Genomic DNA, 13,152 nt, shown 5'->3' on the forward strand with positions numbered 1-13,152 from the left:
TCCGATCAAATTCGAATGTGACTCGTTCATCAGGACAATTATTCGGGTCCGAGTTCGAATATGCCTTCACGCCTTCCTCTCTACCTTGCAAGAAAATAATGAAGCTAACGAAGCTCCGAAACATATCCCAACATGGCCAGCAATACAGTGGCTGACTCGTTATTTATTACGAGACCGGCTCTGCAACTTTGACTCGTGGATGAACTGACTGGACTCTGCGTTCGTCAGCTGCCACCAAACATCTCCACATCGACAGTACGCGGTCATCATGCCACGTGATGTTCTCATGTCCGTTCGATGGCCCCTTTGTTCGACTCATGGACGGCAGATGAGCCGACCGCTTCGTAAGTAGTAGTATGCGGGTTATTAGCACGTAAAGTCGAAGCGTTCCAAGCACTCCCGGTGAGGTGACGCGAGTAACGGATGCCATGACTAACTCCCTCGGCAGTGCCTGGCGGATTAAAAGTTTTGTGAAAAATCGATAACCAGATGGGTTTTTCTTTTCTTTCTGTTTTCTTGGTTTGTTAGAGCGCGCTCGAGCATTGTGTTGTCTTAAAACCCAAGGCGATCGAAGCAAGGAGTATCGATCGAGCCCTAGATCTCATCCTATTCTTTCGTTGTCGTTCTCCTCCTCCTCCTCCCTCGTGATGCGGCCTTTGGTCTAGGGTTTGATGCCGCCCTCGCCTCGGGAGTGCTTTGGATGGACGAACCCTCTCCTTTCTCCTCCTGCTCCCTGTTGATCGCCGCCGGAGCCACCGCCCTGTGCTGCATCTACGCCCTCTGGGCCCTCCGATCGAACGCCGAAGGGGCCTTCCGGAGGCCCAGGAGGAAGAAGCTCTGCGGCTGCTCTTGTTCCTGCGGGGTTGCCGGGAGTACTGGTGGTGGGGATTGCGACGCCCGCAGCGGCGACGGGGATATGGCGGTGAGGGATAACAAGGTCGGCACGGCGGAGCGGCAGGCCGGCGGGTCGATGATGGAGCAGCTGGTGCCGGAGATCACCACACACGCACTCAGTTACCTCGACTATACCAGCCTTTGCCGCCTCTCGATGACTAACTCTGCGATGAGGAGGGCTGCAAATGACGATGGCGCGTGGAAAGCACTCTACCACAAGGTATCCCCTCCCGCCGCCTCTTTCTTGATATGGACAGTTGCTCCGATTGACGCTGTTTCCTACATGCGAGGGTTACTGCAAGTGTCAGGAGTTGTTTGATATTGTTGTAGTCGTGCAATCTCAGTCACCTGATGTTAATTTCTGGCAGCATTGCTCCTCTACGACTGTCCCTTTCCCAGGAGATTCTAAATTTATAGAAACCTCTATTTGTGAAATCTGAACATGACTTTACACATCAAATCGAAGCACAGATGTGGTTTCATGAAAATACATGTACAATGATGATCAGTCGAATTGTCATTTCTATCGCTAGTGAGGCACCAACTCAGGGAAAATTCTTGATTCTTGAATAAGTTTGATTCAGAAGCGGGAGATTAATGATCAGTTGACAATTTAGGGGAACCATTTTTGGTTCTTTCTTAATAAGTTGAAACAAAAAAATAAGATATATCTTTTTCTGTGGCATGACAAACTTTAGTTGATCAAGGATTGCTCTATGACAATTATCGTGGAGACAGATATACCTGCATCACATCCATGATGACCCTAGTTTTGTATAGAATCTAATTAGTGCAACAATGGCGATAGTAAGCAGAGCAATGTTTATATTTCTTCACCGTGAATTATATGTGATAGACTTAAAACTAGTTCACAGGAGATGATCTCTTCGTTGTTACTGACCAACTTTTCAAGTGCTAATGATATAGATTTGTTAGTAGTATTGCTTTTGTTCTTTTAGCATGTTCAGATGCCGGAATGCCTATTTGATTAATGTTATTCTCTTGAATACTTCTCAATTAAATTCAGGTGCTAGACATTTTTTAGGACACAAATTTGATGTGAAAAGTTGAGGATTAAGGAGAAGGGGAGAAAGTGATTCTGTAAAAGAGGAGCATAGGTGCTTGCTGCAAAAATAATATGCTCTTCTCCGAAGAAAACAGACCATCCAGCCTGACTGAATTGCATTCAACTAAAAAGGGTGTGAACCTGGCGCACAAGGTTCCTATCAATGTGGGATTTGGGGGTGATCAACGTGTGTGGTCTTCCCTCTATAAATGAAGAGATTATTTCTGATTCGGACCCTAGTTATCTAGGTTGTAAAATATCAATTACCATTGTACTAAGGTCCACCCTCAAAAGGGAAACAATAATGTATAGAAATTTATGTTATGTCATTGTTTTAAATTGGAATAACTAAATTCATGAACCCTGACACATCTCTATAAATGAAGAGTTTATTTTTGATTCGGACCCTAGTTATAAAATATCAATTACCATTGTACTAAGGTCTGCCCTCAAAAGGGAAACAATAATGTATAGAAATTTTTGGTATGTCATTGTTTTAAATTGGAATAACTAAATTCATGAACCCTGACACATAATTCCAACTGCTAGGCACATTCGTAGTGAGCCATGCTGTTATTGTGTTAAGATATATTTCATTAAATCATTGACTAATCATAAAGGAATTCTCAAAAAACAAATGTCATTAATAATTTATTCAGTTTTAATGGTCCAAAATCATAGAAGGAATAGATCTTATGAACACAGTTAAACATTATGTTTTTATTATGAAGAACGACTTCAACTTCTATAGATTTGTAGTTCCCTTCTAAACCATGGATAAATTTTTTTTAACTGATTTAATCTTTAAAATTAGCCTAAAAATTCCATTCATCAAGGTATTTGTCAGCAAATGTGTTCAAAGAACTTTTTCCATGCAGCAAGTCCAAGAACGACCAAACTTCTAAGTTAGAGTTCAAACCAGTTGAACCAACAACAACAAAATTTTCAAGAATCCAACTATATGGTTGACAAATTGAAATTATCCTATATGGGCAACAGTACTTGACTCACATTGCTACGAGGGTGCTAGGGATGAGAAGGAGCTCGAGAATTTTCCTATTCGACATGTAACAATACTTTCAAAATTTGAGGCTTGATTATAAAGAAACCAAAGTTTCAATAGTAATAGTGTATCTGAATGGGAATACAAAATTTTAGTGGTGAACATGTTGGGAAGAGATCCAACAAGCTTTGTGTTGAGTGGACACATAGGAGGACTTGAAGTGAGAGTTTAAAACTCAATTCTTACCCGAGAACATTGAGTTTGTCACAAGAATGATGCTGAGACTACTTCGCCAAAGCACTTCCATTTGGGACTACGTAAAGCAGTTATCAGCACTGATGCTAGACATACAAGACATGTTTGAGAAGGACAAGCTAGTTAGCCTCCTCAATGGCTTGAAGTGATGGGCACAATAGGAACCGCATTGAAGGATTGCTAACGATTTGGTCGGGGCAATTGCAGTTGTAGAAAGGCTCATCGACTTTGTTTCTTCGAGTGACTCGGGGAAGAAGAAACGATCTTTGGGAAATCACTCGTCTAAGTATCCCCGAGGGAAGGAGTCTGCAATCGAGCAAAAGAAAAAAGAGTTCCTACAAAGGATCGAGTTCAAAATGTAAGGTCCCAAAAACTGGCGGATGTCTTTTGTGCAGAGGATCGCACATAGTGAGGAAGTGCCCACAAAAGCAAGCACTCAATGCATTGACAATATCAATTCATCCCCCCAGATTGGATAAGAGCAAAGTCGTCGTCCTTAGTTCGAGTTGTTCGAGATTCAACAGCAACGATGAGGAGTCGTAAGGACCTTGGATGAGAGCAATATGTTTGTTGAACGCGTTGTAGGGTCAAGTGGGAGGGGGGGGGGGGTGAACATGAAGATGAAGCAATAAAAAGCAGGGAGCCGATGTACGTGGATATCAAGCTAAATAACCAAACAACTCGTATGATAGTGGACACGGGTGCTATCGAAAATTTCATTACCAACCGAGAAGCAAGGCAACTCGGGTTGAACCTAGAGAAGATCCAAGTCGGATGATGTCTGTGAACTCAGAGGCTAAGTAAATCTCTGGGTTGGCAAAGGGGGGTCTCTATTAAAATCGACACGTGGAGCAGAAGCACAAACGTGATGGCGGTGCCTCGGATTAGGCGTCGACTATCGTGCCCTAAACAAGGTGATAGTGAAGAACAAGTATCCCATTCTGCTTATAATAGACTTGTTCGACCTATTGGGTAAGGCAAAGTATTTCTCCAAACTTGACCTTTGGTTAGGGTACTGGCAGGCGCGCATAGCTGAAGGCAACAAAGTGAAGATTACCTGTGTGACCAGGTATAGAGCGTTTGAGTTCTTGGTGATACCTTTCGGCTTAACCAATGCTCCGGCCACATAAGCACTCTCATGAATCAATTGTTCAAAGAGTATCTATACAAGTTTGTGGTCATTTACTTAGATGATATCATTGTCTATAGCCAATGCTCCAGCCACACAAACACTCTCAAACAATTTTCAAGATTCTCAAGGAGAACACATTATTCATGAAAAGGGAGAAGTGCTATTTTGTCCAGACATCCAGATGAAGATTTTATTTTTAGGGCATCGAATCAGCGGAGGATCCATTTGGATGGATAAAATGAAGGTGCAGGTTGTGGCGGAGTGGCGAACACCAAAGAAGGTATCAGAGTTGAGATCCTTCCTTGGTTTCGTCAACTATTATCGACGCTTCATAGCTGGGTACTCGAAGCGTGCAACTCCACTAACGGAGTTGCTGGAGGAGCAACCTTGGTGATGGTTAGACAAATGGGAAGTGACATTCTAAGACCTAAACGTTGTTGTGTTAAAAGAATTAGTACTCAAATTGCCAGACTATAAGAAGCTTTTCGAAGTTCATACGGATGCTTCGGACTTTGCTATTGTGGGAACACTTATGCAGGAGGGTCGCCCGATGGTTAATGAGAGCAGCAAGCTCAACGAGATTGAGCGATGGTATCCAGTGCACAAGGAGATGACAACGATAATTTACTATCTACTAGTATGGTGGCACTACCTTCTCGGAACACGATTTGTGCTAAGGACGGATAATATCCCACTGGGTTACTTCTATACTAAAAAAATTGCTCTCCCTAAAGCAAGCACAATGATAGAACTTCTTGACTGAGTTTGATATGACAATAGAGTATAAGTCCGGAAGAGCAAATGTCGTGGTCGATGCATTAAGAAAGTGAGGTTGGTAAATGCCACTGGAAAGCGGAGGCCAAGCAAGTCAACTGCACTCAAACTTCCTTTTGATAATTAAGGATGAATTGTACAGTAATCCCCAAGCAGTAACCCTGATGCAACTGATCAAAAAAGGTAAGCAACGATGATTTTGGGTCCAAGAAGGACTCGTCTACTCCAAAGGGAATAGAATTAATGTTCCTCGAGTGGACAATTTGATGTGTGAACTTTTGAGAGAGTGTCACAATTCCCTTTGGGCAAGACATTCGGGTATTCGCTGAACATTGGCTCTCGTAAAGAGGGTCTTCTATTGGCTGAAGATAGGGATTGATATAGAGGAATATATTCGGATGTGCCTTACTTGCCAACAAGATAAGGTAGAGTAATGGAAGCCGATGAGACTTTTGGAGTTGTTGCTTGTACTAGAAAGGCCATGAGAGAACATTTCCTTGAACTCCATATCAAGCTTACCGGTGGTAGGGGGATTTGGATCGATATTCGTGGCGGTTGATCTTTTTTTAAAGTATGCAACATTCATTGTTGCACCCCTACACTGCTCAGCAGAGGAGGCAACCAAGTTGATATGTGGTTAAGTATATGGGAGTTTCGCACAATATTATCAGCAATCGAGATGTGCGATTCTTGGGGCGGTTCTGGATTGAACTATTCAAAATTTTAAGATCTAAGTTATACTTCTTCACAAGTCTCCACCCCTAGACGAATGACCAAACTCGCTCTTTGAGTAATATCTTTGGCAATACGTGAGTAATAATTAATGGGATTAGGTGAAGTTGGACATAGCCCAATTCTCCTATAATTTGCAATGGAGCTCTGCATCTAACAAGAGCCCATTCAAGATCAATATTGGATAGCAGTCGTCAACTCCTCACACCTTGGTGATTGGTTATATTGGGAGAAGCCCATTAGCATATCACTTTGCAAAGGAATGACATTGAAACATAGATATTTCCTGAGCTTACTTGGAGAAGGCAGCCAAAATAATGAAGAAGTAGGTAGATTTGGAAGGCGACAACAAGAGTTTAAAGTCGACGATTTGGTGTTGGAGAAGCTCCAACTAGTATCACTTTAGTTCTTTAGGCATAAAGTGCACAAGGGACTGATGCACAAGTATGAAGGGCCCTTCCCAATTATCAACAGGGTATGTAATGTTTCCTACAAGCTGCAGTTGCCAGTGTGGCTTAAAATTCACAATGTCTTCCACGTGAGCAACTTGAAAGCCTACCACTCAGATTCGTAAGATGCTTTGTGAAGTACTCTAACTCGACTATCCCCCACCATAGCCTCCTACGAAAAGCGAGTTGAAGTCATTTTAGCGGATCACAAGACATAGCTACACAACGGAGCAGAGCAGATCGAGTACTTGCTGAAGTGGCAAAAGCTTCCCCAAATAGAAGCCAATTGGCAGCTGAAGACGCTTTGCGACATGAAGAAGCAGTCATCAAAGCTCACTTGCAAGTGTCGACGAGGGCATCAACAATTTAATTGGGGGAGAATGTCACGGATGGTTGTTGTGCATCCGCAACACCTTTGTCTACGGACCGTTCATTGTTTTTGTTTGCTTGTAAATATGTTTGATAGCATGTTTTGTCTTGTTTTTGTTTAAAAACTGTGAGCAAGAACAGTTTGCAGGACTGCAGAGCAATCGCTCACCAGAATGGGCAAAATTATTATAGAATGACCCTATTTTTGCGTTTCATGACTTGTTTTTTACAAGCTGCATTGCAATGTGAAATGTTAGCCATCTCAACATCCTAGAACCACCCGAGTGGAATAGGGTTGGATGGGGTTTTGGGGTAGTGTTTGGTGTTCGTTGGATTCACAATTTTGCATGTAAAGCCTACGGGAACTGGCTAACGTGCTTGGCACCCAATGAGTAGTTGTTTGGGACTTGTTATTATTCATTTGCCTTCTAAAGTCATTGTTTTCTCCTCTCTCTTTTCTCTCTTGCATGCCAAGTGTTTGTTGAATTGCTTATAAAACTGTCATCTTTGCAAAATGTCGGGACTTGTCCGTCGCTCGTTTTCGGAACTAATCAATTTGCTCTTTTATAGGTCATTGGGGATCTAAACAATGTTGCAACTAGGTTGATCCTTTGCGGACGGATAACACAAGAGTGCCTCACGACTTAGGCAATTCTGGCTAAGTCTATGCAAGTTTGTCGGTAACGATCGAAATTTGATCGTTTTCTATTGGTACAGGTCGGTAACGGTTGGATTTTGATTGTTTTGACTGGCACGAACCTTGTACCAGGCGACACGGGAGCATTTAGCATATACCACCCAGTATAGGGTGGTCCGCATACTAGTCCCTTATCGGATCGGTGTGCATCGCCCGTACTGGGCGGTATACCACAGCATGACAAACCTCCTATTGGTGATATATTACAAGAAAGAAAAATAGAGAAGAATAATGAATAGTTTTTCACTATAGAAGTACAAATTCAAAAGCAAACCCATTAAGGAGACTGTGTTGTTGGCCTAAGGACATATGTAATAAAAGAGAACCTGTAAGAACTGCTTTGTTTTTTTCCCATTGGTGGTAACTATTTTGGGGAGTGGTTAATCTGCACAGACAGGTGACATCAATCTGATACACAGACAATTCTGATTTTTGTAAATGATTGTATCAGTGGTTGGGAGACAGCAAGTTGGTCTTTAAAATCCCATTATGGCTACATTTAGAAGTGTTTAAAAATATGGGTTGTTGTTTTTAAACATAGCTTATGAGGATTATTTTCAAGGTGGTTTCATGAGATGAGAAGTTGTAGTTGGGCCATCGGAACCTATTTGCTTGATGTTGGATGTCACATGTTATCTTGATGCTGATGCTTGGAGCAATGCTGATTACACAAAATCACTTTTAATGATCATGCATTTTTACTTGTGATTAGGTTGAAATGGATATTTTCTAATCTGTTTCCATTATCTAACTGGAGCATGATATGGTTATAAAATGTATATATCTCACATGTGTATACCCTGTTCTGGGTTTTGCTATTCTAAACTCCCGAAGGATTATGGACATGGATTGACTTGTGTCATTTTCTGGATGTCAAAATATCCAGATTTTCAAATAACAGGAAATTATTGAAAGTACTAATACAGTGAGGCAATTGACAAATTCTTTTAGGCACATACCTTGATTTCTCCTAGGTCTGCTGTTTTCTTTGACCTTCATTGAGGAGCCCTCCTCTCCAAGAAATGTTATTGTTAATACTAAGTTAGTTCCTAAAATTTAAGCTTGCATGCTTTTCATCATAGTGTGTCTGTAAGGTACATCTTGTTAAAGCCTTTTTAACATATGTATTAGTTGCTTGCATCTGAACATAACTGTTCATCTTATATTTTCTTTCTTTCTTCGTATGTTATCCTATTCATATCTGTATTATGTACATCAAATATGGTTATATATTGTTTCAGTTCCTTTTCTGTATCTCAACAATTTCATGCCAATAATTTCTTCCATAAATGTTCCTTCGCCATACTCGTTGCACCTCGATTCACGTTTGGATGGAATTTCTAGGAGTAGTCAATTGTGTTGGTTTAAATTGGTTGGACTGTATAAACTATAGTGGCCTATGCTTTGTTTAGCATTTGGATGCTGTTAGTGTCTACAATTTGCTCTCTATACTAATAATGTTTTTTCTTGCGTAGGACTTCACAGTGGAACAGGACACTGTTAACCCAAGCAACGGATGGAAAGCTTACTATGCTGCCACCAAAGCCATTGTCAATGTCAATGCAGAATTCTATAATATAATCAGAGAAAGGTCACTTCCAGCAATGAGTAGATTTTGGCTTAATGCTGACTATGTAAAATGTATACATGCATCTGGGGAGTTATTCACAGGGTATGCCATTAACCTTAATTTTGTTAAATTTGTTATTCTGGAAAAACTCATGGCTAAATCAGAATATGACACACTTGTCACTTTCTTGAATTTTTTTACCTCTGGCAACTTTGATTATGTTTTCTTCTTTTCTGTTGAAGATGCTATAGTGATCTTTTATATGTAACTGAATTTTCCTTCTTTTTGTTCCAAAATAATAGCCACATTGCTGCTTAGCCTGCTTTGCAACCTGTGTTACCAAGGTTTAGGTCAGAGAGCAGCCTTTCTGTTTACATGGGTAAAGCGGCATACATTAATTCTCCCCAAATCTTGTATTGATGGGAGCCTCGTGCATTTATGCTTGTTTCAAGTTAAACTTAATACTCAGCTTGATCGCAGTATGCTTGAGCCTTGTATCTTTAATTCTGCTTACTGGGGGCTTTTGTGATCTGACCACAGTAGCAGTTGTGCTGAGTATTCCTAAGATTTGCTACAGATAATGCACAACCATGTTTAACATCATCTAGATTCTTACATATAGGTGATTTAGATGGCCTTTGTTTCCTAATGATTCATAAGTGAAGATATTATTTTGCATTTTTTTGAAATTTAGCATCCACATATATAATTTAAAGCTAAGTGATGCTGCCTTTACATGCATCTGGTCCTTCTTAGGATATCTTGGTTATAGATTCTTGTGGTGGGAATGTCTAGGACAAGTATCTGTTAAAAAGTTATTGTTTCCTAATTTTAGGTGAAATTCATTCCTTTCGTGGTAGAAGAAATATTCTTGATGACATTGAATGATGGCCCTGCCCGACATCTGAGACTGAGTTTTAGACATATAGTGGACTATAATTGAAAGTTTGAAGTGCCATCACATTGTACCACTTTTGCTTAAACCCCCTTGTACCCACTCTGACATGCAATGTACTATCGGCCTGCATCTTTCAAGAAATGGATAAATTTTTTCATGCATAACTACCTTGATATTTGTGATGGTTCTAATGTTTTACTCACTTAATGATGGCTTTTTGTCTTTTTTGTTCTAATCGAAATTTTGCAGTGTTAAAGAATGTTGTTAATTGCATACCTTAATGAGGCCATTAGTATATTGGTAAAGGTTGTGGAACTTGTCTATTTTTTGGATTTTCCATTAATGGTGATACACTGAGATTTTGATGAATTTAGTTGTGAATACCAGCATGACAGAGATCTTGCTTATAAGATTGTAGCAACTAAAGATACTTGGTTGAAGGGCGGAGGCCCTTGTAGGACTGACATTATTAATGTTGTGCATCTTTACTTTTTAATTTGTGGTTCTCAGTAGTTCTGACTGTTGGTTGTACTCTTTCTACTTCAAATTATACCTGAATATTCATACTTTGTTGCTAATTCAAAATAGTGAAAAATTTTAGTTCATGTTATCTTTCTTGTAAAATCTTAGGTAGGATCTCTTCTGTATGTTTTTATTTTCACATTAACTAGCACTTATCAATTTATTTATTATCAAGTACCATTCAATTCCTTTTTTATTTTAGCATTTAATTTTTAAGGATATTTTTGTTAGTGTTGTCTAAATCTGTTTAGGCTATGTGCCTTTGAAGGGTTCTATAATTTTGTTTAAACACCATCAATTTTTTGATATTCTAGCAATAAGTTGATGAGGTCCCCTTAAATAACTTTGAGCCCTTCTGTTTTGTTGGGTCTTTAATTATATGTAATTTGGTTGTGCTATAAAGGAAAAAAAGCAATAGTTAGACTTTCTCATCAAGCTAAAAAATATAATCTTGAATATCTTCTAATTATATCCTATATGAGGTCAACTACATAGCTTCTTTGGATAATACAATAGTCTATCTATTGTGTTCATTAGGAATTTGAGTGTTCGGATGTTAAGAAAAAACATATAAAAATGTTTTATATTGTCGAGATGAGAATGTTAACATGGATGTGTAGAATTACTAGGAAAGATAGAAAAAGAAATATTTTTATTTGTGAACAATTAAATATCGCTTCAATAGAGGATAAGATGAGAGAAAATTACTTAAGATAGTTTGGATATGTGCTGTGGAGATCTCCGGATACAATAATTAGAAGAGACGAAATAATTAATGTTAATGGGACGAGAAGATGTAAAGAAAGACCTAAAAAGATCTTAATAGAAATTATATATAAAGATTTAAATACTTTGAACTTAACTAGATATATGATTTTTTACCGGTCTCAATAACGACAAAAGACCCATGTAGCCGATCCTAAATAGTTGGGACTTACGGCTTTGTTGTTTTTGTGGTAGAAATTTGAGCAAAGTCTCATTTGCAACAATGAGATAACGGGCTATGTGCCCTTTGAACATTGTTGGATGATATTTTATGTCTTTAGTTCAGGCATATATGGCTAGTGCTAAACCTAAACCAAATTTTTTCTGTATGTCTAGACTTCTAATAGAAATGAAGATTGCTCCACAACTTCCTTGGAAGGTTAAAAACAAGGGTGTCATGTAATCTGGCTGTGCTCATGTGTGTATGTGATGGGCAATGTGATAGGCTAGGCTAATAAACAGAGTTGATCATCACTGGTTATCAGTGTTTATAAAAAAGAATTGATAGTTCATATATCTTCCTGAAGACAGGCAAGTTGAAATTTAGCAAACAGTTATGGCTTTGTTTTTCTGTGAATCTATAATGGGTTTGTATTGTTTCCTTTTTAATCATATTACTAGCAAAAAGTACTATCCCACCTAAAGTACTATCATTTGGTCTGCATTTTCCTTGATTATGAATAATTTTTTGTCTGGCATAATTTCCTCAATGCATGAGCTTTCTTGGAGGTATTTGGGACTGTAACTGCTTTCCCACCTAAAATTACCTTAACACAAGATCCTTGGACTTAATGGTTTTGTTTCCTGGTCATTTTCTGATGAGCTGCTCAACTGCTTGTGTTTGTGAAGTAGGTGCCTGAATAATCGCTGTAACTGCATTTCTGACAAAAGACATGGGTATCTGAACTGGGGAAAAAATGCACTACTAGAAAGTGCAAGCAGATAAACCCATTTACATCATTCAACATTTGAAACTAAGTTTTTTCAAATAAAATATATTTGTTTCTCCTTGTTTACAACTGGTGGCTTAACGATTTTTGTGCTCACGCTTGCTTCATTACAGGTACAGTGCAGTGATTGACAGCTGGGCATTGTTATTCAACTGGGGCCAAGGTGGTGGCCAAGGGATTGATTTCCAGATACGGGATGTACGAGCTCGTATTCTTGGTGACGTGGCTTGGGTTACCATGAATGCTTATGTTGACATCGACTCGGGGCCATTCCATGTGACTAATATCTACGAACTTCATGATGGGAGATGGCACATGGTTCACCACCATAGCTCAGTGATGCTACATTGAAGTGGATGAGAAAAGCAGTGGTTGTCGAATGCCTGATTGTGCTGAAAGCTTATCTCTCTTTCAATTTTCCCTCTTAGTTCTATTGTCATGTTTCTTTTCTCCATTTTACCACCAAAAGGTATACTTGATGATATCTTCACTCTAGAATGTCAACATATGCTTCTATAGCATTCTCGGTTGGGATAGTAAATTCTTTCCTCTCCATTAGGTCCAGTTGTATCTTTATAATCAAATTTTGATTGTCCAAATGTCCACCCTCCATCGGGAATTGTACAGATATGAATGTGGTTACAAAGAAAAAATGGAAACTGAGCATGCTGGTGGCTGTTAACATGATGAGAGTTTTATGCATTGTCTCATTGGTCTAAAGATAGGACGTAGAGCTGGCTGTCGTCGATGTTCGTGATCCTCACTGGTTCATGTCATGTCAATGTCTTTGGTTTGATCACTTAGAAAGAAAGCTCATGCTCTCTCTGCCATAGATGTGTGGGTGATTGATGGCGGCCAAGGTAAAAGGCCCGTGGTTGGTCTGATCATACTAACTTGTGCGGCGAAAAAGTGTGTGAAGGCTTAATATGATGTTTGGCTAACTTCCTTTCATGAGCTTGAAGTTGGTGTGTTGTAATGACGTACGTATGTCAGCCATCGTACTTCATCTGTAATTTGATAGTGATCTCTCGCAGGTGTTGCTACCGCAAGATTTGATTTGGCGTGAGAGCAAAAGA

General features: G+C 39.5%; 1 protein-coding gene across 1 annotated transcript; it reads left to right on the plus strand.

Moving 5' to 3' along the window:
• The first annotated feature begins 438 nt into the window (after nucleotides 1-438).
• On the plus strand, nucleotides 439-12,760 carry LOC135617866 (F-box protein SKIP8-like). Its single transcript, XM_065118569.1, has 3 exons — nucleotides 439-1,114; nucleotides 8,847-9,043; nucleotides 12,190-12,760. The coding sequence occupies exons 1-3, from the start codon at nucleotides 701-703 to the stop codon at nucleotides 12,425-12,427; spliced, it is 849 nt and encodes a 282-aa protein (XP_064974641.1). The 5' UTR covers nucleotides 439-700; the 3' UTR covers nucleotides 12,428-12,760.
• Nucleotides 12,761-13,152: the final 392 nt, after the last annotated feature.

The sequence above is a fragment of the Musa acuminata genome, chromosome BXJ2-7, assembly GCF_036884655.1.
Source record: "Musa acuminata AAA Group cultivar baxijiao chromosome BXJ2-7, Cavendish_Baxijiao_AAA, whole genome shotgun sequence".
NCBI lineage: Eukaryota > Viridiplantae > Streptophyta > Magnoliopsida > Zingiberales > Musaceae > Musa > Musa acuminata.

Bases quoted from the DNA above. Each gene is read 5' to 3' on its own strand.
- LOC135617866 (XM_065118569.1), top strand. From the start codon at position 701: ATGGACGAACCCTCTCCTTTCTCCTCCTGCTCCCTGTTGATCGCCGCC. The intron at 1,115-8,846 runs GTATCCCCTCCC...TTTCTTGCGTAG, and splicing joins GGAAAGCACTCTACCACAAG to GACTTCACAGTGGAACAGGA. The intron at 9,044-12,189 runs GTATGCCATTAA...GCTTCATTACAG, and splicing joins TCTGGGGAGTTATTCACAGG to GTACAGTGCAGTGATTGACA.